Below are 23926 nucleotides of genomic sequence, written 5' to 3'. Positions count from 1 at the left end.
TTAGCATGATGGGTATCAGAAAGGTACCCCACCATGGCATATCCATTAACCCAACGAATTCTAAAGACAGAGGATGCCGCTGCCTGGCGTAGGCTCCAGACAGGCACTTACACGAACCTGCACATATTGCATCGCATACACCCCACAGCCGACAGGGACGAATGCCCGTGGTGCGGGGCCACACAAACCCTATACCACATTACGCGAGAGTGCGTGCTAGATAACTTAGAACACCGCGACACGAACACCACGAGGGAGAAATGGGAGGCACTGCTGTCCAGTTCAGCCCTCGATGACCACCTCAAGCTAATGCAGAGGGCTGAGAAGATGGCAAGAGCCAGTGGAGCCCTGGATTGGGGGCCTCGACCATATCATATTGTCACGTGGTAGTGACGGTGACGAAAGAAGCAGTACGGTGGAATACAAAACTAGCTTTTATTGGGCGAACCTGTGCCCACAAAACAGGCTACACTTATAGCACAACGAAAGCGGCGGACACGCTCGGCGATCGTCGAAAATCTGATCAGCGGGTCAAGAGCGTCGGCTTTTATAGATCAGTCGTCGAATGTTCCAGATTAACTGATGGGACCCGCGTGTCTTCCACAAAGTTCTACACCATTCGTGTCACGCGATGAAATCTGATAACACAAGGTTCGGCGACAACAGACACGCGGATAGAAGCGTCGATAACTTTCCAGAAACGTCGGATACATGCAGGCGCGTCCCTCGCTCTGCGATTACAGTTGTTAAGCGGCGAAACGTGGTTGCGCGATAAAGATAAGTACACGTGTCAATATCATATGTCATATCCATGTCATATCCTATCAGAGAGGTGATGCAGCAGAAGCAAATAGACGTCGTTAATTGCAAGGCATGTATCACAGGAGGCAACGTTACATCCGCAAATGGAAAATATGCCAAAACATCCAGGTGCGTTCTGATTACAAGATTTTCCAAAATAATGTAGCTTAATATATAATAGTCTGTAACATGGTTTGCATGCTGTTTCCACTAAATATGTGGGGGAGCGGTTGAGATTAAAGGGGGTAAAAATGCCGAGGTTGGGGACGCCTGTTGTGGGCCGGCACAGGCATCTCGAGTGATCGAAAAGGACACAGACTCAGCAGCCCTGCATCAGTGACTGAGCCAAGCAGGTGCACCGCAATTTGCTGCACGACATGATCTAGTGACCCCAGTCATATACAAATGAACGAATGATCACGTAAGCAATGTTTAAGATACGCCTTCACTTGGATAACCCCTATGCACTACGGTTCGGGTGACACGATGAAATTTGTAGTTCTCCGTTCCGTCAGATGCACGAGTCAGAAACAAATCCAAAGATCTGCACCTGAACAACGGAACATACAAGAAAAATGATTACGGCTACGGATATTTGAGTGAGGACTTTGGCTTGAACAGAGCCATTGCGCGAACGCTTAAGGTACGCCGGAACTTGTAGGCGAGCGTAGAAGCAATCAAGACACTCTTCTGTACTCTGCGCTTGATATTGCTGCACATTTGCCCATTTTGCAATACTTGACAGGTTTTATTTCAATCGCAAGATCGGTTTCGTGTCACAGTTTTACGATCAAGGAAATTAAAATTACAACGCAACTATTTCTTTTTTTCTTTTGAGGCCACGGAATGCAGTGGTGGAGTTGCATTTTTTTTTTATTCGCCTGGGTTGCCACATTAGTGCGTTTATTAGTCAGAACTCAACTAATGTCAATTGAGAAATTAAGATCAATGTAAAACATTGGTCGTATGGTGGCGACGTTTACTTACATAATTCGCACGATCGCACAATAGTTAAACCTAATTAATTGAATGAATGAATGAATGAATTAAACGTCGCCATCATACGACCCGACTCGTTCGGATGCATCAGAGACGTACATTCGCAAGATGAGCAACTCGAACGAATGCTTACGCTCTATCTGATAAGTCCCACTAGGGAGTTTCTGCAGTAATTTTTTTAACATTTTTGGCGTTTCTCAACGGGCGCGCCAAAGGGACCATGGAGGTTAGCAAGAATGGGAAGACAGAAGTTAGAAGGGGAAGTCTGTACGATAACACAAAGGGCAGTGTCTTGCTATTTGAGGCTCGAGCTGGTTTCCTATAGGGACACAAGCATACCGGGGCAAATATTCGCATCAAGATGAGGCATCTGTCTGCTGCAGCGAAAATCCGGAGACCACTCAGCACATCCTACTCGCCCAGTGAGACACGTAGGTGCACCTACGCCTTCCAGAAGTGCTTGGAATGAAAGTGGACGGAAGCATCAACCGGTCAGTGGTAGAGATAGGAAATAGACGTTCAGAGTAGTGGTGGAAGAAAGCAGGGACGATATCACAGGACCGGATCTGTTACAGGCATAGGTAGTGGTACATCTAAGGTAGATGAGCAGTTGTGAGGAAGAGAATAAAGGTTAAGGAGATGGACAGCAAAAAGTCGCAGTTTCGCCCGAAAAGCTACGCATCTATAGCAATAGCAAATTAGCAGACAGCCATACGAAGTAAGGATAGTACTTTTATCGGCCGTAACAACTTGTAAACATTCGCTTGCTGACTAAATTAACAAGCATGGTGTCAGGGCATACAGCAAACATGAACACATCACACTCGATGACCGCGGACACTCGCCGTCAAAACGCTGGCGTGAGTAAACATGGCAGCAGCAGCGAGCGAAGTGAGCTTCGTGCTGTCTATCGCTTCAACGCAAAGTCAGTGCCGAGAACACTCAGCGCTCACAAAGCTACAAGCCGCCGACGAACCTATACGCTGCCCCCATCGAATGTTATACCCATCTATAAAAGCGACGAAAAAACATTAACCTCCAATCATAGACCCGTTTCGCTGTGTTAAGAACGGCCCGCTGAGATGCACGTTTTGCCAGCCAGTTGCGACAGCGGCGGCAACCTTTTCTTGGAACGCCACCGTTACGCTCTAGCCTCGTCGCCATTGCGACTAAACGCGCTCGGCGGACCAACTATTTATTGAGCCCACTACCGCCAACCTTGTCTGCCGCGAACGGGGGAGTGCCCGCGGGAACGTCTACTGAGGCCTCTTCCCACGCGCCGTTCGAGACGCAAGACAATGGGCTACCGGCCGCGCTGCGGGGGTCAGCTCGGGGAATAAAAGGCACCTTTCCTGACACAAGCCCCGAGTTCTACGAAGTCCGGCTGACCTCGGTTGGGGACCGTGAACCACGCGCAAGGAAGTGTGTGTATGAGTGTGTGTGTGTGTGTAAACCGTCCCGCAGAGAGGCGACTTGTTTACGATGACTGGACGGCCGTTTCCGTCACCTGGGTATCGGGGGAGGACCGTGTGTTTATAAACCGCTGTTGTGCGGCTGCAGAGTACTCTTTCTCAAGCAGGCATGTTAGACTGGGGTACTTTCTCAAGCAGTCATGCTAGACTGATGTAGATACTGTAAATAAACCCATATTCCTCGTTCTCGATGAGAAGCAGTCCTTCCCTTCAACAACGTCATCAGCGTGTGTAAGTTGGACGACGGCATGGGCCAGCTACCTCCTAATTCATGCCGGACTCCAATCTTGACAACGGGTTACGAGCGATGGGATTGAGCCCCCAATCATAACAGCTGACGAGCGTATGTTGTAAATCTTTAGAGCATATCATTTGCACCAACCTGATGAGCCATTAAAACTTTTTCTCCCCAAGGCACCATATGGTTCCAGAGCCGGATTTTCATGCGACACAGAGTTAATACAATTTACGCATTGCATATTTTTGGATTTCTGTAAGGCGTTTGATTCGGTCTCGCACACAGTCTTTTGATCTGGATTGATGCTTGTCGACTTGACAGAAGACAGCGAGCGCTTCGTGATGGTGCATCGTCATATTGCGCGAATCTGGCGTTCCGCAACGATCCGTTCTAAATAAATAAATTTAAACGCGTAACGACGTTCTCCTCTGCTGGCCTCTCCGTCGTCGCGCTGTACGTGGCTCGTCGCATCTCGGCGGTGGGCGGCCGCCCGAAACTCGTTCAATAAAAAAGCAAAGCGACTCCTATGAAGCCACGACCAGCATACGTGTTTGTTCTCGTAGACTGCAGATGGGGCCAGCCATAGGTTGTGATGTTCGTAAAGTGCGCTGCCGGTCATCGCCTGTGCCTTCTTGCAGTGCAGTGAGAATGCACCCGTTAATCTTCATAACAGCCGGCAAACGTAGCGGAGGACCGGTCTCACAGTTCGACTTGCGGAGTTCAATGTCAACTCCTTTAAATCCTAGAACGCAGTACTTGGACGAACTGACTTAGGCGACGGCATGAACGGTATCGAGATGGTTAACGCCGCTATTGGATCCGTTGGTCGGATCACTACGGGGCGCGCACTTCCGCGCAGCCTGGTGTATAGTTGCGCGCCAAGGGAGAGAAATGTAAACAAAAGGGGAGAATCTGCCCGACAAGATGGCACGCAAATTTCCGGCGTCACTGTGAGATTCGAGAGTGACGTCAGGGCTGACAACTGCATTCGTGTTTACCATGGATGTGCGTGGCGCCGGCGCAGCTTGTTAACTCCGTTTCGGCGGATATCGCAGACGGCGATCGAGTGGAAGGCACGAAGCTTTGGCCACAGCTTCAGACACGTAAGCGCTTTCGGCGCTCATTACAGCTTGTCCAAACAGCGCGTGCAATGTATATACGATGCTTGCACTATGTAAGCAGCGCTTGAAATGTATTCCAAGCTCTCCAAACTTTCCGCTTATGAATTAAATCACGATCAGTGCGTTTTTCTCTTCGTTCTTTACTCGACAAACACTTTGAAGCAGCAATGTGTCATATTTCCGATTCAGCAACGTTTCTCGGCGAGCTCTCAGACTGTTTATTTTGTGCTTATAATAGGATCGCGGGTGTGCTCAATTGCGATAGATAACTGTTCTTTCTGCGCACAAGGCTTGGAATGTTCTGCAATTTGTAATATCTCGTAGCAAAGACGTAATATCCTAGTCACTCGTTTACCCTGTGGACCGTCACGAAACGCTGAGCTTCGAATATTCTTACGTAATCAGCGCTGTCTCGGAGTCACACATGGTTCGGCGCGTCGATTCAAGTGTGTGCCCTTCGCCGATTCTTGATACGTTGGCGTTATAGCGAGCCTCTTTGCGTGCGAATGGGGGGTGGATGTATGTGTTAAAACGCGAGAAACTTATTTTTCCGGGAAGTGGCGCTATTTGCAAAGCCACTATGTAACGATCGAGCAGTACTCACTCTTGCCGAAGTTCCAGGGTTGAAGTCTTTCATTGGCGATTAGCGATACAACACTGGCGGAAGAGTTAACTTTTTTTATATATATACTCGAGGCAAGCCGCGCATTGAATTAAATGACCGAATTCAAAACACTGGTAGTCCTTATGTAGCAGCGATCCGTGAACTTGGTCCGATTCATTCCATTCCTTAATACGCCAGTCACTATTTTTGCAGGCGACTATACTGCAAACGGCTTTACCCTACCGTTCCACATTTTGCAGCATGAATGGAGCACTGTGCGTTAGTGAACACCCAGTTGCATTTCCAGTAGGGCAGAAGCGGTAATGGTTTCGTATTTGTTCGCTTTCGTTGAAGCATATGCTCAAGGAATGCACGGCGCGCTGCCGAAAGCACCCTCTCATGTGCAAGCACCTCTGCGGACTGTATGGCATTTTTTTTTTTTTGCAAGCTGGGAGGAGATGTGAAGATAAGAAGCTTGCTTGGTTGGCCTTTCATGTCAACCGCAAAAGGAAGGTACAATTTTATGTCTTCAGATGGTATTGTTAATGAGACCTGTAAAGCGATTTTGTGAACTTGTGAGAGCAGGCCCATAATGAAACTTCTCTTCACCATAAATGAAATGCGGATGTGGAGAAGCGGTAGAGCACCCGCTTCAAAGCCATGCAGTTTTTGGTTAACACCTACATGAATTCGGTCTCTTAATCTTCATTTCCGAGGCTTTCAGGACGGTGTAATGAGCAGCCATGATGTTGCCAGGAAATGCAATTTTCCAAGGAACCATAATGTTACAGGGATACTCGGATACCGAGCGCCTAACCATTTTGGCCAGTAAATAAAAAACGCCAATTGGTGGCACACGCAAAATCCACATGCAGCACATGATCAACTGATTGTTTGACTGAGTTATGGGGCTTGCCATGCTAAAGCAGCACTATAAATACAGTGATGACACAGTTGTACTTCAGATTAATTTTGACCACCTGGAGTTAAAGTGCATCTTAAAGGGACACTAAAGCGAAACAATAAATCAGTTTAGACTAATGAAGCATTGTTTGAGAACTCTGCAGGCAGTCATTTCAAAGAAATAGTTTGATTATTAGATGAGAAAATGAAGGTCCAAGCATCAGATTTTGAATTTTGCGCCGAAACCCCAGCGCCGGTACGTCAGCGTGACGTCAGGGATTCCAAAGTATGTTTTCGCATTTGGACCGCGTTGGCTGAATAAAGGTTCCTGAAACTTGCCATGTTTAATATTTGGTTCCTTTAGCACACAATGTAGTCAATCTGTACCGCTATATACAGTTAGAAGGCCCTAGAAGATGCCATCAAAATCCAAGACGTCGCAGCCCCCAGGTGTGGGAACTTAAGTAGGCGTCGTCACCCGTATTTTGTTCTTGCGTTTTTTCTGGCTTACCAAACGTCTTGTCGTTGTAAGAGTGGTGTTTTTGGTGTTGTAGAACAGTAATTTACTGATGCAGAAGAAATCATTTTTCACTTTAGTGTCCCTTTAAGCACCATGAGCATTTTTGCATTTCTCCGCTATTGTAATGCAGCCACTGCAATCGGGAATCGAACCTGTGACCTCATGCTCAGCAGCAGACTGCGACAACCAACACATTGGGAAATGACTTATTTCCAAAATTGCAGGTAAGAAGGCGCTGTTCTCTTCAACTTGGGAAATCAACAACAGATCAATTGACTCTGAAAACCACCTGTGCATAATAAAATAGATGAAACATTTAATTCGTAAGGACATTAATAATCGGTGAAAATATTTACAAACACTTGGTCAAGAGAGGAAATACTGACTTATGAAGGGTTAAAAAACAGATGAGAAGGCGTGGGTGGTGGGTGGGGCAGGGATACATGGCATGGGCAAAGGGGTTGAGGAAGAATCACTTTGAAGAGAACCTAAATACAAACTTATAAGGAGAGGGAGTAAACTCCAAAATAATTTATTAAATTGTGGTTATGCACTTCACGACTCGAAGGCCACCAAGTTGGACTCCTGTACAAAGAGGGGTGGGGGAGGGGGCAGGTGGGATGCGACAAGGAGGAGGGAATCGGTAGAAACAATTTCCTGAAGCAGGAGTCCGAAAACAAGTTCAGATTAGGTTGTGCGGTCCAGGAAGGGCAGAGTCGCAGAAAGTGGCAGGCAACATTGATACAAGCGTCTGTGCACCGTACACTGCCGGTGCCAGAAGCTTTTTGTTTAAGTCTTTAGTTCATTCGATATAATGCCCGGGACAGACCAACAACAACAAAAAAGTGGGAGTGAGAAGGCGGATGTTTTTTTTTTTTTTTTCTTGTGGTACAGGGTACATGCCTGCATTGGAACTATCAGAAGCAAAGCGAATGGTCAATTACAGATTTAGAATGAGGAGGGGACAAGTGGGGGAAAAATTTTTTCACTTTGCAAGAAGAGTCAAACACAAGAGGATCACAGTTCGAAGAAAACAATTTTAGCAGCGTGGAAAGATGCAGCCCTCTGGGCGCAACAAGTGGCGTGCAGAGAAAGTTCCCACGGTCAAAACAACAACAAATACGAGAGGAGCTGAGAGCACAGTTTTTGCTTTCACTGGCTGCCAGAGTCAAAAACGCAAGTTGCTTGAGAGTTTTGTCTGAGGACTGGAATCGACGAACGAGTTTGTTCATATGAATATATTAACTAGCTCTTACAATAACATTTTTTTTATATACTCATAAGTAAAGGAGAGGAAAAGAAAAAACTAGTTCTATACGCTTCCTGTCTCCTTCTCTCAGCTGCTTGCAAGCGCTTGAGCACTGGCAGTCAGTGCAACCTCTCTACGATAACAACCATGCACAACAATGGCCAATTGCACGTATCTGCAAAGTGAGACTCTGGACAGCAAGGAAAGAAAAAAAAAAGGCTAAGAAAAACAGTCTACAGCCAAGTCTCGTACAAACGTGCATGCACTGTGGAATGAAGTGTTGCAGCAACTGCATGTCAGTTTGCTCAATACACCTGGTACACTTAAGGTTTAACAAGTGCCAATTTGACAATTTTATGTCTTTGAAGTCTGCTATGTGCTTCGTACAAATCAGACCATGGCAGAAATATGAATTGAACATTTTCACGGCTGCTCACAGAGTGCAGGTCCTTTGGAATACTGAGCGAAAGTGCAATAAAAATGGTTCCCAAGTTCCATGTATGGGAAAGTTAATTCTGATTGGCATAACTTCCACTACATGGATTCTGGAACTGTAAATATTACGCACAATTTTATGGAACACTAAAACGTGTTCTTAAAGGGTTAATCATTGCTGCAACAATGTTAACAATTGATGAAAGCAACTTCTACACATTCATTTGCTGTGAAGGCAGAAGTTGAAAAAAATGACACTCGCGCAACAGCAATGCTAGACAGTGACCACAATGTAAGAAAGTGACACAAGTTACTTTGTGAAATCTGCGAGAGTCTGAAAAGTGTCGCATGAAACACGTCCCTTGTCTCACTAACTGGCAGTAAGTACACCTTGTATAGATAGGTGCAAGATTAACACACTTCACAACTTCTGCAATCACATGCAAACGACAAAATGACCACATTGCTTGGGATTATCCTAGGCTTGCAGCTAACAGCTTAGACACAACCAAGTGTCACTGTTTTAGAAGCATTCCAAGTGACCTGCACCTGGCGAATATTCAGCCGAGTTGTAAAGGCGATTCTCGGTAAACAGCAGAAAGAAGTTGGGAAAATGACAGCTAGACAAGCAAGGAGGTCTCACAGAAACGCACACATCCCAACGTGAATTGGTGAAAGGAAAGATACCAGACTAAGAATGCTGGCATTCTCCAGGCTGTAAAGAAGAAGAGAAAAACACATTTGTGTGCCCCCGAAGTCCACAAAGAGGCTGACAGATGCAGCATTTAAATTAGCACATCTGTCCTCCCAGCAGTGCCGGGAAAAAGCAGCCTTATAAAAATAACAAGAGTATTTGTGTGTTGTCTGGGGCAGTGGGGCATACACAAAGAGAAAAAATGGACAGATTTCCATTCTTCTCACTTGGTGCCTCACTCACAGTAGTAGTCCCATGAAGTGCGAGGCGATATTACTATAGTACAATGTGCTTTCTTTTTGCTAGCTTTCTGTGTTTAAGTTTTTCCAAAACAGCAAACAGCAGGTTTTGGCAGTACTTACTCGCTTTCTCTCTCTCTCTCTACATTCTCACCGTTTGTCGCAGGGGGGGGGGGGATGAGGGCGAGGTGTTAACTTGCGCATCTGCTACACATTTTCTTTGGTATGTCACTGCTAGCGCCATGGCGTTTGCCGTCGTGAGATCCATACCACAGCGTGCAAAAACAAAACACAAGCAGTTTCATTTCAGCCAAGGGGAAGGGAGTAAACAAAGGGAGAAAACGGGGATCAGCAGGGAGGCAAGAACAAAGCTGTAATCCCTTTCTTGGCCTTAGGAGGGTGGAGACAAGCTGAGGAGGCGAATGCTTTTTTCCATCTCTCCCTCTTTTCGGCAGGCAAATTGTAGAAGCGCAAGGAGGAGAGAAGGGCTTCGGGACAAACGAGTGAGAGACTCTTGTCCCCGGGAAATACTATCACCGGGGCATCTCATTCACCCATTTGCGTGTAGGTGGCTGCGTGTGTATGTGTGTGATGAAAGTGGTTTCCACTGCACCTCGGAGGATGCTCCACTGCTCGCTGGCAACGGCGCCACGAAGAACGGCACAACGCACGCGCATTTTCTTTCACACTCATCAAACAGTCACACCAATCACTCGCAGCTGTAGTCTTAGCATCCACACCACCAGACCGGCACAACATTTCAAGTGTCCACAGAAGCATCCATTGTATCGTAGTGTTCCTCCGTGCACTACGTGTGCAGGCATCTTCACGTGCGGGCATAAGGGTTTGCCTGTGCAGGGGCTAAAGCTCCTCCTGGAAATGTCCTCTTCATTTTTTTTTTGGCACGTTGGATGTTGTGCACCATCACCTTCTTTGCAGTCTCTCGCCTCAAGCAGTCCTTGAAGAACACACTTGGATCAATATCAGTTACAGGCTGGCTTGAGACCATGTAGAAGAGGCTCACAGGCATCGTGGCTTGAAGGCTTTTGTAGGTAAGAAGATGGCAGCATAGCAGCTACGCTCCCAGTAAGACTTCGCAATAGCTGCATTGTTGGTCATTAGGAAAGTGTGTTGAAGCTTCCTGAAGAGTCGGTGCAACTTGCCGATGCTCGATGAAAAGCGAAGAGGCGAGGCGATCTGCAGATTTTTTTTTTTTTTTTTGTCCTGCGATCTCTCGCAGTTCTCTGTGCTTTGTAATGAATAGAAAGTTTGTTGGCTTGTGGTCCTTGTGTGCAAAAAGACGGCACCGCACTGCCATCAAGACGGCGGCATAAAGCTTGTCCTTGGGTTACTAAGCCAAGATTGTCCTATTTGGGCTTATGTACGTATCGCAGCACAAGGTATCCTAGTGCACGGAAGAAGACGAGGAAGCTGATGAGTACCAAAGTGTTGGCCCAGATGGGCAGCGGCATGCCATGGTCACCTATGATGTCCTCGACAGGAATGACACTGCCCCCGGTGTTGCAGGCTGTGAAGTGGGAGTTTCGCGACAGGCACCTGCCGAGTAAAAAACATTCACATGGAGGCTCTGTACAAACTAATCCCATGTCCGATCTACCGTAACTGCACCTAAAAAAATATCACGTGCTACTTAGTTGCCGCAGCAGCACGCCACAGATTTACAACACAGTCCAACCTCGTTACGGTGAAGTCACGTTCAACACAAAAGTATGTTTATTATATCCTATCATCTGTTTTATCCATTATATCAAGGTTGGACGTAGTCAGATGCCTTCTTTATTTGTTCATTTATAAGCTATCATTGAGATTTACACGATTTTGATCGTTATCAAGGCATTACAACTACAGCAGCTGTAAAGATTCTGCTATAAAGTGCCTTAACAGCTACAGCTGTGAAAGCAATAGCACATGCCATGTTGCATAACAGAAATCTATAGTCATTCAAGAACCTTGTATGTGATAACACAGATGGCTTACATGCAGAGGAACATTTGCTAATCATGCGCACTTCATAGGACAACTTTATTCAATATTTCTTTTCCCGCCAGATATATTAAAATGTATGTACTTAATTAGCAGGTACAGCATAAATGAAAAAGGCAGATATATTTCTTCCTGATAAGGAATTTACATTTCTAGTTCAGTTCACTAAGCTACAAAACGATATGTATAGCTGAATTTTTTGGTTTTAGGTGGAAGCTTTAAGTCGGGGGCTCCTATCTAAATACATGGAAAAGAATAATTATTTTTTCTTGGCAAATACTGCACTGAATTTGATGAGGTTTATTGCCTCTAACAGAAAAATTTTAAATCTAGTGACTGTTGGAAGTGAAGTTTCTACAAATATTTTCAAAAATCATAAGTTTTAAGAAAACGAAAATATCAAGTTTACAGTTCTCTAACTCGGCAATGAAAAATGATATCACAATTCTCTAAATTGAATCTAATAGCGCATCTAAAGTGGACAAATTTGCTGTAATGGGCATCGTCATCAAATACATTACTAACAGTAGCACTTTTGCAAAACCTTTGTAAACATTGTAACAAATCCATGCAAGATAAATTCATGTATCAAATTGGTCCACTTTGGATGCAATCTACAGAAGGGCAATGTCTGTTTTGATTGAAGAGGCACAAATTTGTAAACTATGCCATATTTTTTTTAAACACACAATTATATAAAAATACTTGTAAAAGGATTCAAGCTATAAATCAAAATTCCACTTCCAACAGTCACTAGAATTTACCTTTCTCTCTCAAATGTACTAAGTTTCATTAAAATCAGCCCAGTGGTTATCTCAGAAAAGCATTTCTACACTTTACATGTATTTGAATAGGCTTCGTCTTATGATAGTTTGCTTACTTGTGCATGTCTTTTAAACTATAGTACTGTGTCTGTATTACAAGTAGATGTTACATAGAGTTACATGTCTGTTAGTGGCTTGAGCCCAAAACTAACATAACAGCCAAGATCTTGAAAGAGTGGTCATAAAGGTTGTATGCATGTTCATAGTGAATAAAATGTCAATTTGTTTGTTCATCATTCATCCACACAGTGATATAGTGCAACTGTTATTTTGAGGGAACCTTTCTGTTTCTTTATCCTCTAAGCCATTTGCAGCAAAAGTTTCATTGTTCTCTGACGTACCACGTAGCACACAGCCTCACTATAAGTCCCAATATATAATATAAGTGTGTTGGCAAGGCTCACGACACCATTGGTTTTAATCCTGCAAGTGGGCTCAACATCAGGACGTGACACTAATGCTGAAAAAAAAAAAAATGTGCCTTCACAGTGATTTCTTCCTCCATGTCTGCACTAAATGGTTCAGCCTATCAGTGCAAGCTGAAATTGACTTTCCCGAAAGAAATCAGTCCAAAATGTGATATCAGTCTCACTCTATCCACATGTGGCATCGTTTTTGCATGGCTTTGGTCTGTTCCCAAAAGTGAATGCACTAAGTGGCCAAGCAAGAAGTCCTTTTCAATTGTGAGGTTTCCTAGAACTAGGTACTGCCAGTTGATTTCAATTTATAATGATCTACACAGGAAACGTGGAATCGATTCAAATTGTCCTAGGTTCAAATGAAGAGTGCCTCAACAGTATTAAGCTGCATTCATTCCAAAGAACTCTCCATAATGGGTGGCCCTTATAATGGGCGCTTTGCTCTCACTCCGCTTTCTTGCGCATTCATAGCATTCAAATCCTTTCAACAGCAGTAACGAAAGCTATGATTGCAAACAGAGGCGAGAACCTAAACAACACTACTGGAAAATCTTTAAGGCACTGACAAGAGAAATGAAACAGCACTGTCATTTGTCCATTGCTGTGGCATTAAGCATGCCGAAAAGATCTCACTAAAATACGGCCAGTGTGCTGCATATTGCTACTGGACCAACACTTTGTAGAAAGCACGGACAACTTAATTTTGCCAAGCACCACCGAGTTTTTGCTAATAACCAACTATTCACAAAAATTTCATGTTGAAAACAGTCCACGGGACCAAACATCCATTAGGGCAGCCCTTTAGCAGTGTGGTAACATAAAAAATTTGGTGTCCACGAACTGTATTAAAAATTGCAACAGGAACTAAGAGCAAATCAAACTGGCCAAAGAAAAAGTCATCTACAGCATCAAGAAAAGCTAATTGCTGATGCATGTGAAATGAACAACCTACTACTGAATGTTGCTTGAATTAATGACCATGCAGCTGTTCTAAAAACATTGAATTAAGGAACTCTCTCTTACATAATGCATGTATAAACTAGAAAAATAAAAGGATATGAAGGATGACAGATCTGAGCTTTTTTTCGTTAGTTACAGCCACATGAAGGAAACGTACAATGAAGCCAGAGAAAGAATAGGAAAAATTAATTATGTTTAATTGAAATGTAACAATAATAAGGAAAAGAAATGAAAGTGGATGAAAATATAACATGACGTAGGCAAGAGCCAAACCCGCATCTTCCGCCTCATGCATGATGTGCTTTGCCAATTAAGCTACTGCGGCAGCCTCCTTGTGCACGTTTTTGGGCAGTTGTGTATGGGCACAAAATTAGGCATAGGAGTGTTAGGCAGCAATGCTCGTGGCCATGGCAGTGAATGTGGAACATCTTTTGGAAGACAAATGTATATGGAAGACAGGGCTGTTTTGGCCAACTAACAATTAAATCATGGATGATGTCCTTCATTACTATCTACCAGCGCCTAGCATGCAAACATTCAAAAGCAATGTCACAAACAGCTAGTTTCACATTTTGTATCAGAGAAAAAGCTCTAATGCGAGCGCTTCCGTGGTCTGCAAACACATACAAAAAAGATTTGGTCCTTTTGAAATTGAGCATACAGTAAACAAAGTGGAGGGGCTGCATATTAAAAAAAAAATTCAAGAAAGCCACACATCCTTACAGAAGAGTTGATTGTTGGGCTAGTTGGTTTTCCATAATTGAAGCATTAACTTATCAAAATAAAAACCACAGAGACAAGAAAGGTGGACAAAGACAAGTGCTACACTCACAACTGTTTAATGGAAGGATAGAAGCATACATATTTATTATCCTCTTGTCATGCATGCGCACGTCAAGCAAAAAGAACAGACACATGCACATCAAAGGGGCTTGCTTAAGAAGTCAAATTTGCCATCAAGTAATGAGATAGAAGGCTCACATATACACCTATCTCTATTCTTCTTGATAAAAAAAGCGTTAAGTGCAAGCCTAGAAGAGGTGTTGCATTGCAAAAAGCGTTGCGGCCAACAAGCTTTCGAAGCTGTGCTCTCGAATTTGCTGTGAGAGCAGGCGGGGCTTTTGCTTGACACGCGTATGCATGACAAGAGGATGTATATATACGCTTCTATCCTTGTATTAATCAGTTGAGTGTAGTGCTTGTCTTTGTCCGCCTTTCTTGTCTCTGGTTTTTATCGTGCTAAGTTACTACTTCAACCACACATCCTTTACCAGTTAATGCCATACTCGTAAACATCATAAAACAGTCAACGCTTGGCGGTAATGTACTGCAAAATAGTTTTTGGTGCCATTATACCTTGCCTCTCGAAAGAATGTGGCATTGCTAATTATTGAGAAAGCTGCCCTCTAATACTGTAACCTCACCACAGTGTCAAAGCAGAGAATGCTTAATTAACTTGTGAAAAGACTAGTTGGTTGCCTCTGATTATTTCTACAGCTTGATTTACTGCTACTGAATTGTAGTTACTTTATCACTGCTCAACTAGCAAATAAGCTGTAAAGCCATACTTGCATCACATGCGGCAGCATTTCGATAAAAAAAAAAACTATTTCATTACCTAATTTACGTTGACACCAACAACAAGCAATGACACAACGATGAACAATAAGCACTACAAACAAACAACACCAAGCTTCTAGACAGTGACTCACCTGACCTCCGGCCCACTGCTGAACTCAACTATGTGCATGTTCTGGAAGGCGTAGTGCACCATGGAAAAGTACTGCAGCCACCGTAACCAGTGCGGCAGGGAAGATGCGTAGTATCCTCCAAAGAGCATTGTGGACAGCGAGTACAGTGCCGACACTGTCACGGACACTTGGAGGTCGGTGCAGGTGGCACCGATGAAGAGCCCAACACTCTGCACACAGCACAGGAGGAACAACTCAGTTGTACAGCCCCAGACAAAATGAAATGAAGTCACATGCAACGTATATGAACTCGGAGGGTAACAACTAAATTGTACAGCTTTGTTTATATTGCTCTCAAGGGAGTGTTGACCTGCCCGACGGTCAGTGCAATATCATGGAGCGCCTCCGCGAAGTTACTGAAGGTAAGTGTGTGAGTGCATGGCATCCTCTTGTGTGAGCATCATCGGCTAGGCTATTCCACTCAGCTCGACATAGTTTGTGCCACATAACTCCCTGCCTGTTGTGTCAGCTGGCACTCCCCTGAGATGATGAAAGACTCGAAGAGCTGTATGTCTCGGTGAACTAGCTTGCATATCTCCGCTAAAAGAATTCAATGCACAAAAGACTTCACAAAAAATCATTCTCTGGATGAGTTAAAACTATGCTAAATTTATTGAACACTGTGCCACAGAAATATATCAGATGAACAATTGAGTGTGCACGAGCAGGCAGACAAAGTGAGAATGTGTGCTGCACTATGTGACAGCAAACCAGAAAATATTTTTCATTCAAGTAGCTATATCAACATGCTACTTGTACATAATCAGTCCCTCTTTTCTTGACACAGTAAGTTTCAATCAGTAAATGTGCTTCTTTGCTAACACCCTAATGATAGCTAAGCTTGTGGTTCTTAAGAACAGCCTCTACATCAAAACACAGCTGTTGTTGCTGAACTGGGCACTGGTCCTGTCCACTTTCTGTCCACACTTCAAAACCCTCCTTGCCTGGCATCATTTACAGAGTGTAGGAAACTACAGTATAGCCCTTTCCCCTTCCTTCTCTGTGCCACAATGAAAGAAGCAGTTGTTGCAAACTAACAAAAATTAATTACTGAAATAGCCACAGTTCACCTGAAAGACGAAGTATCTATAACGATAGCAAAGTACGGTGAAACCTCGTTAATTTGAAGTCATTGGGACTCAAAAAAATCTTCCAATTAAGTGGGTTTTTGAATCAACCAAACACAAAAAAAATGCAACCCAGGCAAGAAAATTGCGCTGCACGAATGCGCTAACTTTATTCGGCGATCTTTGGATTATTTAAGGTAATCAGAGATGCTGGTTTGCCGCGTCCTGTAATTCAAGGCTCCAACAGTCATGTTTTCTAGTTGGCCAACTACTTCCAGCATTTGAGAATTTCCACTGTGGCACTCAACAAAACTGCGGATAACGTTCAGCGATCCGATAACTCTCCCGAGAGGGGGTGCTTGGGAGGGTTCGTTAGCGTCGTCGTCGCTGTCGTCGCACATGGTCACATCAGCGGTAGCTTCACTCTCCAAGTCTGAGTAGCACGTTAGTTGATCACTTTCAAGCTCCAGATACTCGGCGAAGCCGACTGCACCGGGTTCACTATCTTCTGTGCAGAGTGCATTGCTGCGGTCGCATTACTCAGCTCCTTCTTCATCGAGTGCACATGAATAGTCAGCACCAGCACCGACATTGCTTTCCTTTGAGAAGCCAGCGTGTTCAGAACACCGCATGATCAAAGTGGGTTCCACTTGCTTCCATGCATACACAATAAGACATACGGCCCCGAGGAGGTCGATGGAGTACTCCTTGCCATTGTCGTAGCAAAGGAGCATGCGCTTGAACAGGTGGTGGCAGTAAATCTTTCTCGTGTGGTGAATGATGCCTTGGTCCATTGGCTGCGAGGTCGACATGGTGTTCGGAGGAAGAAATACGCACCATCCTGATAGCTTTCAGGTATGGGATGTCACCAAGTGCCGGGCAATTATCAACAACAAAAAGTACATTCCTGCCTGTGACCGCGAACTTGCGGTCAAGCTGCCGAACGTAATCTTCAAATATTGCACCTGTGACCCAGGCTTTCTTGTTGTGCCGGTAGATAAGCTCATCCCTTGGCAGCAGCCGTGCATTCTTAAAGCAGTGAGGCTTCCCACTCTTTCCAACTACGAGTAGCAGCAGCTTGTGTTTACCGCACATGTTCGCGCTGAACAGAATGGTAATTCTTTCCTTGCCCTGCTTTCGACCCTTGACCGTGGTGTCCTTCACTGCGAAGGTTTTTGCGAGCAGCATCTTGTAAAAAAGGGCTGCCTCGTCAAGGCTGTACACATCGTCTGCACTGTACTCACTAAGCAACGGAGCCAATGTGTGTTCCTTCCAGTCGTCAATGACGCTCTCGGAAGCGCTGCCGCTCTTGCCACAGACGGCTACGAAGGTCAAATTATTGCGCTCTTTAATACGGCTGAACCATCCATTGCTACACTTGAACTCTTAGTGCCCAAGTTGTAGAGCCAAGTCGTTGGCCTTTTCCCGCAGTATCGTTCCATTGACGGGAAGGTGGGCTGCGTTTGCTTTCTGCAGCGAGCGAAGTAAAGCTGATTCCACATCTTGGTACGTGGGAGCCCATACTTGTGACCGCTTCGAAGAATATGTCTTGCTGTATGCCTCCAGTACCTTCAACTTGTTCTTCAATATTGTGTACAACGTCAAGAGGGGCACGCTATACCTTTCAGCCAACTCGGTCTTACACGTGTTCTTACCCGCTCCTTAGATCAAGCAGAACTTCTTGTTCAGCGTTAAAGTCTTATACTTTGGCATCTTCGCTCACTGGCACAGTTTAGAAAAAAAAAAAAAAGAACACCACGCTAACTGCAACACCCTTAACCACCACACCCAAAGAAACGGCACAGACCGGCGTTACACGCACATATGTCGCTGCAGGCACAGAGAGAGGATGGGTAAACGGCAGCTAGTGGCAGTGGCACGGAACACGCACTGTTGCTGTGAACACTGCGACTGCGAGGAGCGTGCGGAGTGGGGGACGAGAGCACAGGACAAAAACCGGTATGCCCACTGCGTTGCAGTGAAGCACGTCTTCTTTGCAGGTGCGCATTTCGGCAGTGCATGGGGCATTTATAATTTTTGTGATAGCAGTACTACGGGTCGGGCGCTTCGTCTATAAATAATCACGATTGCTATGCGGTGTCGCCTCGCGGCTCCGAATGGTCGTCGTCTCGTCGGGTTTGCCGTGAAATGAGGATAGGGAATTGCCGCATAGCACCCCGAATCTTCGAATCAACTGGGTTGGCCTAGACCGCCAGTTCGAATTACCCGGTCAAATTTACATTAGAAAATACGGGAATGCAGAAAACCTTCGAATTATCCAGGAATTCGAATTAACCAAGTTCGAATTAACAAGGTTTTACTGTATTGGACAGCTACGCGAAGTAAGGTTTATCATTTTATCAGTTGCATGAATTGCCGTAGAGATTTACTTACTAATTAAATTAACAAGCATGGTGCCACGCGCAAGCAAGTGAACACGAACAGATGCTACTCAGTGACCACAAACACTCACTGTCATGATGCTAGCATGATGAAGAGCATCGGCAAATGGGAGCGAATCATTTGTGCTTCTCCCTTCAATGCATCTCCAAGACTTGACATTAGGTGACTGCCAACATTAGGTGCGCGAGAGAACTGTGCACATTAAGGTAGCAGGAATCTTTTTGCTTGCTCTACAATTGCATTCGCCACCATTACACCCATGCCACGTGCAGCACTGCCAGGCTAGAAGAGGAGATGCAAGCTTGCCTACATCCCCTAGCATGCGCTTGATCATGTTACTGCGAGGCTGACAGGCGAGAGGCCACCAGCAAGCCGATATGCCAAGTCATCTTTTCGTGCAGTAAACGGTGGAGGTGATATGAATGAGCACTTGCAGCCAAGCGCACACATTGCTTGCGACCACATGCATGCAGGTGGGGGTGAACATAGAAAGCTGGTAGCTTCAATGTGCACAGTTGGATGACAAAGTTTTGGAGGCACAGCATAATTTAAATGTTAAGACGAGGAAGCACTTGTTCCAAATATGTTGCTTGCGACCATGTGCATGCAGTTGGGGTGAGCAGAGAAAGCTCTGGCTGCTTCAATGTGCACAGTTAAATGTCACATGATCTGCTAAGTTTGGAGGTGCAGCACAGTTGAAATTTTGAAACGAGGAAGTGCTCGGCCCTAAGGGAATGGAATGTTTGCTTTGGGCAAAACTGCAACATGCTTTAGTGACTACAGCTCAAAATTTTCACGGATATTAGGTTTTTCTTGCTTTTTTTTTTCAATATATTAACAAGATTCTACTGTATTACCCAACCTGAGTGATGTTTCATGACTGACTTCAGAAAAGAATGCAATGTTGCAGACGAAATTACATGGATTGGCACCAAAATTGCGTAACGTTTCACTGTTGTTTTGGAAGGTTCTTTATGAAGTAAAATCACTTTTCCTTTCAATAAATGACTCAATGTGGTATCGAAAACAACTGCATGCTTGGAACACGTCATCCTCGTTCATATGAGCCATTAAATTTCTGCTACAATGGCAGACATGCTGAGCAACTCTAAGATGCAGTACTTTAGGAGACTTAAATCTGGCGAGCCAAGCAGACAATCAGTGACATGGTCACAGGGGTTCCTAGAAAATCTTGTGTCACCAAGGCTGTGTGAGTAACAGAAAAGGATTGCTAAAGAAAGAGAAAAGACATCTGGCCTCTCTCAAAACACTGCCTTTGTCTAAAGCTTCAAAACGGTGTCCATCATGTTAATAATGTGAATGAGTTAACATGAAGAGAGATACATATAGGTACATTTATTTACAGAACGGCAGACAGATTGGCCTGAGCTAAAGCTTGCTCTGGCCCGCTGAAAACTGCAAGACTAAATGAAAGGCTGCCATTGTTCAAAAAATTTAATGATTTATATGAATGAGGACAACTTGTTCCAATCATGCAGTTGTTTTCAATGCCACATTGTCGGTTACTGAGATGGAAAGTGGTTTTTCCTCCCCCGAGTTAACATTAAGTCCTTAAAAAAAGTGCCGCAGCACAATTTCTTCATTGCTAAAAACAGGTAAGACCATTTGGGGTGACGAAAACATAGGCATCTCTTCAGGGTACCTGTCATTAGGTAAGTGAATATGTTCTCGTTTCACGTTTTGTTGTGTGTGCTTGGGTTTGATGTTGCCTTGCTTTTAATACTTCTTTGTCATATCTTGTCTCCTTTGCCTGTAATACACATGCATGTAGCCACATACATTGTGTGCTTTTCCCGGTTTGAACAGATTTGCGAATAGCACCACGTTTGTCTCTTTTGCTGTTGCGTCCTTTAGCGGTGGTTCTATTAAATAACTACGTATACAGTCGAACTCATAACAATATCAGTTTTAACAATATATTGGTTATAACAATGGGAGGCTGCTGCACTGTCACCTTTTATATGCTTTCCATGGTAAATTAACATGCTTACTACAATGCCCTGATGCCGCATTATCTGTTATAACGATGAAGTCCGGCCAAAAAGTAGTGCAATGCGAAATTCTTGAAAAGAAAAGAAGAAATTCGAGCTGATGAATGATGGCCGCTGCCCCATCAGCTGCTGCATGCTCATTTTCCAGCCTTCTCCGTGCACCTCTCTCCCATTGCCCTTCTACCCTTTCGAACATGAATGGGCTGCACCCATAGCTCTACGTCGTGCCACCTTCTGAAACAGGAATGGACCACGTCAACTGTGCTGCTTCCAGATTGCTCACTGGCTCTTCATTCAATGCAGATCTGCAAGTGGCTTAATTGCTCGCGTTCATCTCTGTTGGTCGCATCGAAATCGTTCCTGGCCACGTGGTTTCTCCGCCTCGTTTGACTCTTCGCCGAAACAAAAGATGGCTGGTCCCCCCACCGACTACCGGCAATGCACGACATTTCCGGTGAAGAGAAAGCGTGTGGCTATATGTTTGGAAACTAAGCGCTTCTAACTGATGAGGTGATCATCATGAACGTGCTTGCATCAGATAGCGAGGGTGACGACGGCAGCGATGATGCGGTAGGGCAGGCTGACTCGACGGCGGGCAGATGATTCAGTCCCTCCGGTGCTTCACTTTCGTAAGGAACCTTCCGCTGCACTACGTGGAGCACCTGCTTTGGAGAAGGATGTCGGCAAGCTTCGCGTAAAGCATGCAAGACTGATGGACATAGGATTTTCTCGTGCAAGCCAGTGAAAAGTATGTGGCGAGAGCATTGTAGCAATCTTGCCTCAGTGATTCTTCCGGATTTCTCAAGCTGAGAAGCTGCCGCGACAACCGTCTCACATTTTTTAAAAGGCCCCTTTTGGGGCCACCAAAGCTATACCTAGGTGGAGCTGGCATAACGCTTGCCAACCGTGACTCCTCATGGCAGTTGTTATAGCAGTGTCATTCTTTAACGCCTTGAGCCGCGGCTTGTTGCACGCGAATGGAGCGCCCAGGAAGCAGTTAAATGAGTGAATACAATCATCAGCCGGATGGAGGAAGGTGGTGGGAAGGGGCACTGGCCTCCACACCATTATAGTTTTCTCACAACAGCTCTGCCATCCCCCTATTTAGATTTTTTTCATGCAACCCGGTTATAACAATTATCGGTTGTAACAATGGAATTTTCATGGCACTTGAATATTGTTATAAGTGGGTTCAATTGTGCATTTGTACTATACATGAAGGAAGTAAAAAAAGAACAGACTAATGATTGTCATAAGAATTGCAGTGTCAGTCTGCTCTAGATAGTTTTGATATCATTGAAGAATGCTGAACTACTGAAGGTGGCAACTTATTAGGGCATGATGTCAAGGCAATCAGCCTAATAAGTGCCAGTGCATACGAGATGTTTCATCAATAATGAAGCCATGTATAAGTGGCTCTTTCCACTGATCCGCTAGCTCATTTGCGCATGGAATTGGCATTTCGTGATATTTTTCATTTAGCACTACCATGTTTGAAGGTACCACTAGCTTGTTTTCTTAGAAAAAGTAAGTACATGTCTGTGGCTATGACGCACCAAGAAGTATAGACTTTCTCAACAACATAATGGTGGCACCATCCGACATTGTTACCGCAAACACAGCCCACAGTCATGGTTCACTGTAACAGATACAATGACAATGATCCATTTCTTTCACAAAGACAATAGGTACTATTCCAGTCTCGCATCGCACAATGTGTAGTCGTGAGTAATTATTTTAAAAGCAGGTAAATACGGTGGTCAAATATTGGATAAAATGAAACGTACACTGCGAAGTTCCACCTTCATGTAAAATCTGAAAGCAACATTTGTATTTGTACAACAAGGAGCTACGTGCAAGCCTCACCTGCGATACTACTGTGCTTAGGACGAGGAAACCCCATAAGCTGAGGAACGTCTGTGCACTGTGAAAGCCCAGCATGGGGTAGGCGATGAGGTGGAATGCAGACGGTAGTGTCAATGTCAGCGGCAGCTCCCCTATCATCTTGGCCAGGTAGTAGGCCGACAGGCGGTAGGCGCCTGACGCCCGTTCCTTGTTGATCACTTCACGCTCGGGAGGAACTGAAAAGTTCACAAGGCAACACTTCTGTGGGCATCATAGGGAACAAAGTAGCAGTGCAAAGTAACATGTCCTCTTGAGAAAGGAAGGATACTTAATGTTTCATGCATGATCAATGAAAAGTATTCTAGATAATGTCTGCATGAAATCTGCACCCCAAATTACAGCCCTCGAAAAAAGAAAGATGCATTTGTGCGTCTAGGACACCTGAATGACTGTAGCAAAATGTGTTAAGCTAATTCTAGCTTAAGAAGTGTACAGCAGACAGTCTTGGGTATGCCTCTGGTGAAATTTCGCCTGCCAGATATGCAGGGGACAAGAAGTTGCTTTGGCTCTCGCATTCACCCAGCCAACATTTTCTAATAGCAGAGTGCCTGCATAAATTAAGCGGGCACATCCCACAACAAGGCTAGAGGCCCATCGCAAGCTGCCTTGGAAAAAAAATATAATTTGCTATGCAATGCCCGCATCCTCCACTGAAATGTACGAGCTCCAAGTCTCCTTGCACGACATCATGGCTCGAATCATGCAGGCCTTGGGAGGTATTTAACTCGGCACACCAAATAAGCCAAGGCTGATTCTATTGGTTGATGGCACAACACCAGCAGTGCTGCATAGCATCGAATGCAATATGACCTGTGCATCAGGTGCATAGCCACACTTTTTTTTTTTTCACAGGGTGGGTGGGGGGGTGGCACTAAGTTTGCATTTCAGATTAGGGGAGGAGGGCTAAGACTTTATTCCCTGTTAACTTTCCTATGCTTGGTGTATAACAACACAACTGTTACCCTGAGCAAGCCCTTGGTCTATCTGAAGACATGTACCATCCTGTACTTGTCTAGGGCAGGGGTTCAAAGGATATGCATTTTTGTTTATAGGCAGCATGCCAGTTGTAAAGGGAGCAGGGCGCTGGCAGGAAATATTACAGGGGGGGAGGGGGAGGCGCTGAAGCCTAGTAGCGCCCCCCCCCCCCCCCCCCCGCTATGTCACTGCTATGCATCCAGGTCTGCACACCGAGTGAAAAGTTCAGGCACATGATCAGCACCAAGGCCCTTCTTCAGTGTGTATCTAATTTCTTGCAACACTGGTCAGACTCACCATTTAATTAACAGAGTGCACATAGGAGCGATCA

General features: G+C 44.9%; 1 protein-coding gene across 4 annotated transcripts in view; it reads right to left on the bottom strand.

Annotated features, from left to right (window-relative positions):
* Nucleotides 1–6950: 6950 nt before the first annotated feature.
* The window catches only part of E23 (Early gene at 23), a 219741-nt gene continuing 202765 nt past the window's right edge, over nt 6951–23926 (bottom strand). For all 4 annotated transcript variants that reach the window (XM_065454131.2, XM_065454146.2, XM_065454139.2 and 1 more), the window contains exons 13-15: nt 22582–22796; nt 15195–15403; nt 6951–10832 (exon numbers count right to left, since the gene is read on the bottom strand). In XM_065454131.2, coding sequence (XP_065310203.1) covers nt 10643–10832; nt 15195–15403; nt 22582–22796 — 614 coding nt within the window. In that variant the 3' untranslated portion in view covers nt 6951–10642. The remainder of the gene's footprint in view (nt 10833–15194; nt 15404–22581; nt 22797–23926) is intronic.

This window comes from Dermacentor albipictus, chromosome 2 (assembly GCF_038994185.2).
Source record: "Dermacentor albipictus isolate Rhodes 1998 colony chromosome 2, USDA_Dalb.pri_finalv2, whole genome shotgun sequence".
Lineage (NCBI taxonomy): Eukaryota > Metazoa > Arthropoda > Arachnida > Ixodida > Ixodidae > Dermacentor > Dermacentor albipictus.
This window is presented reverse-complemented; position numbering and strand designations above follow the sequence as displayed.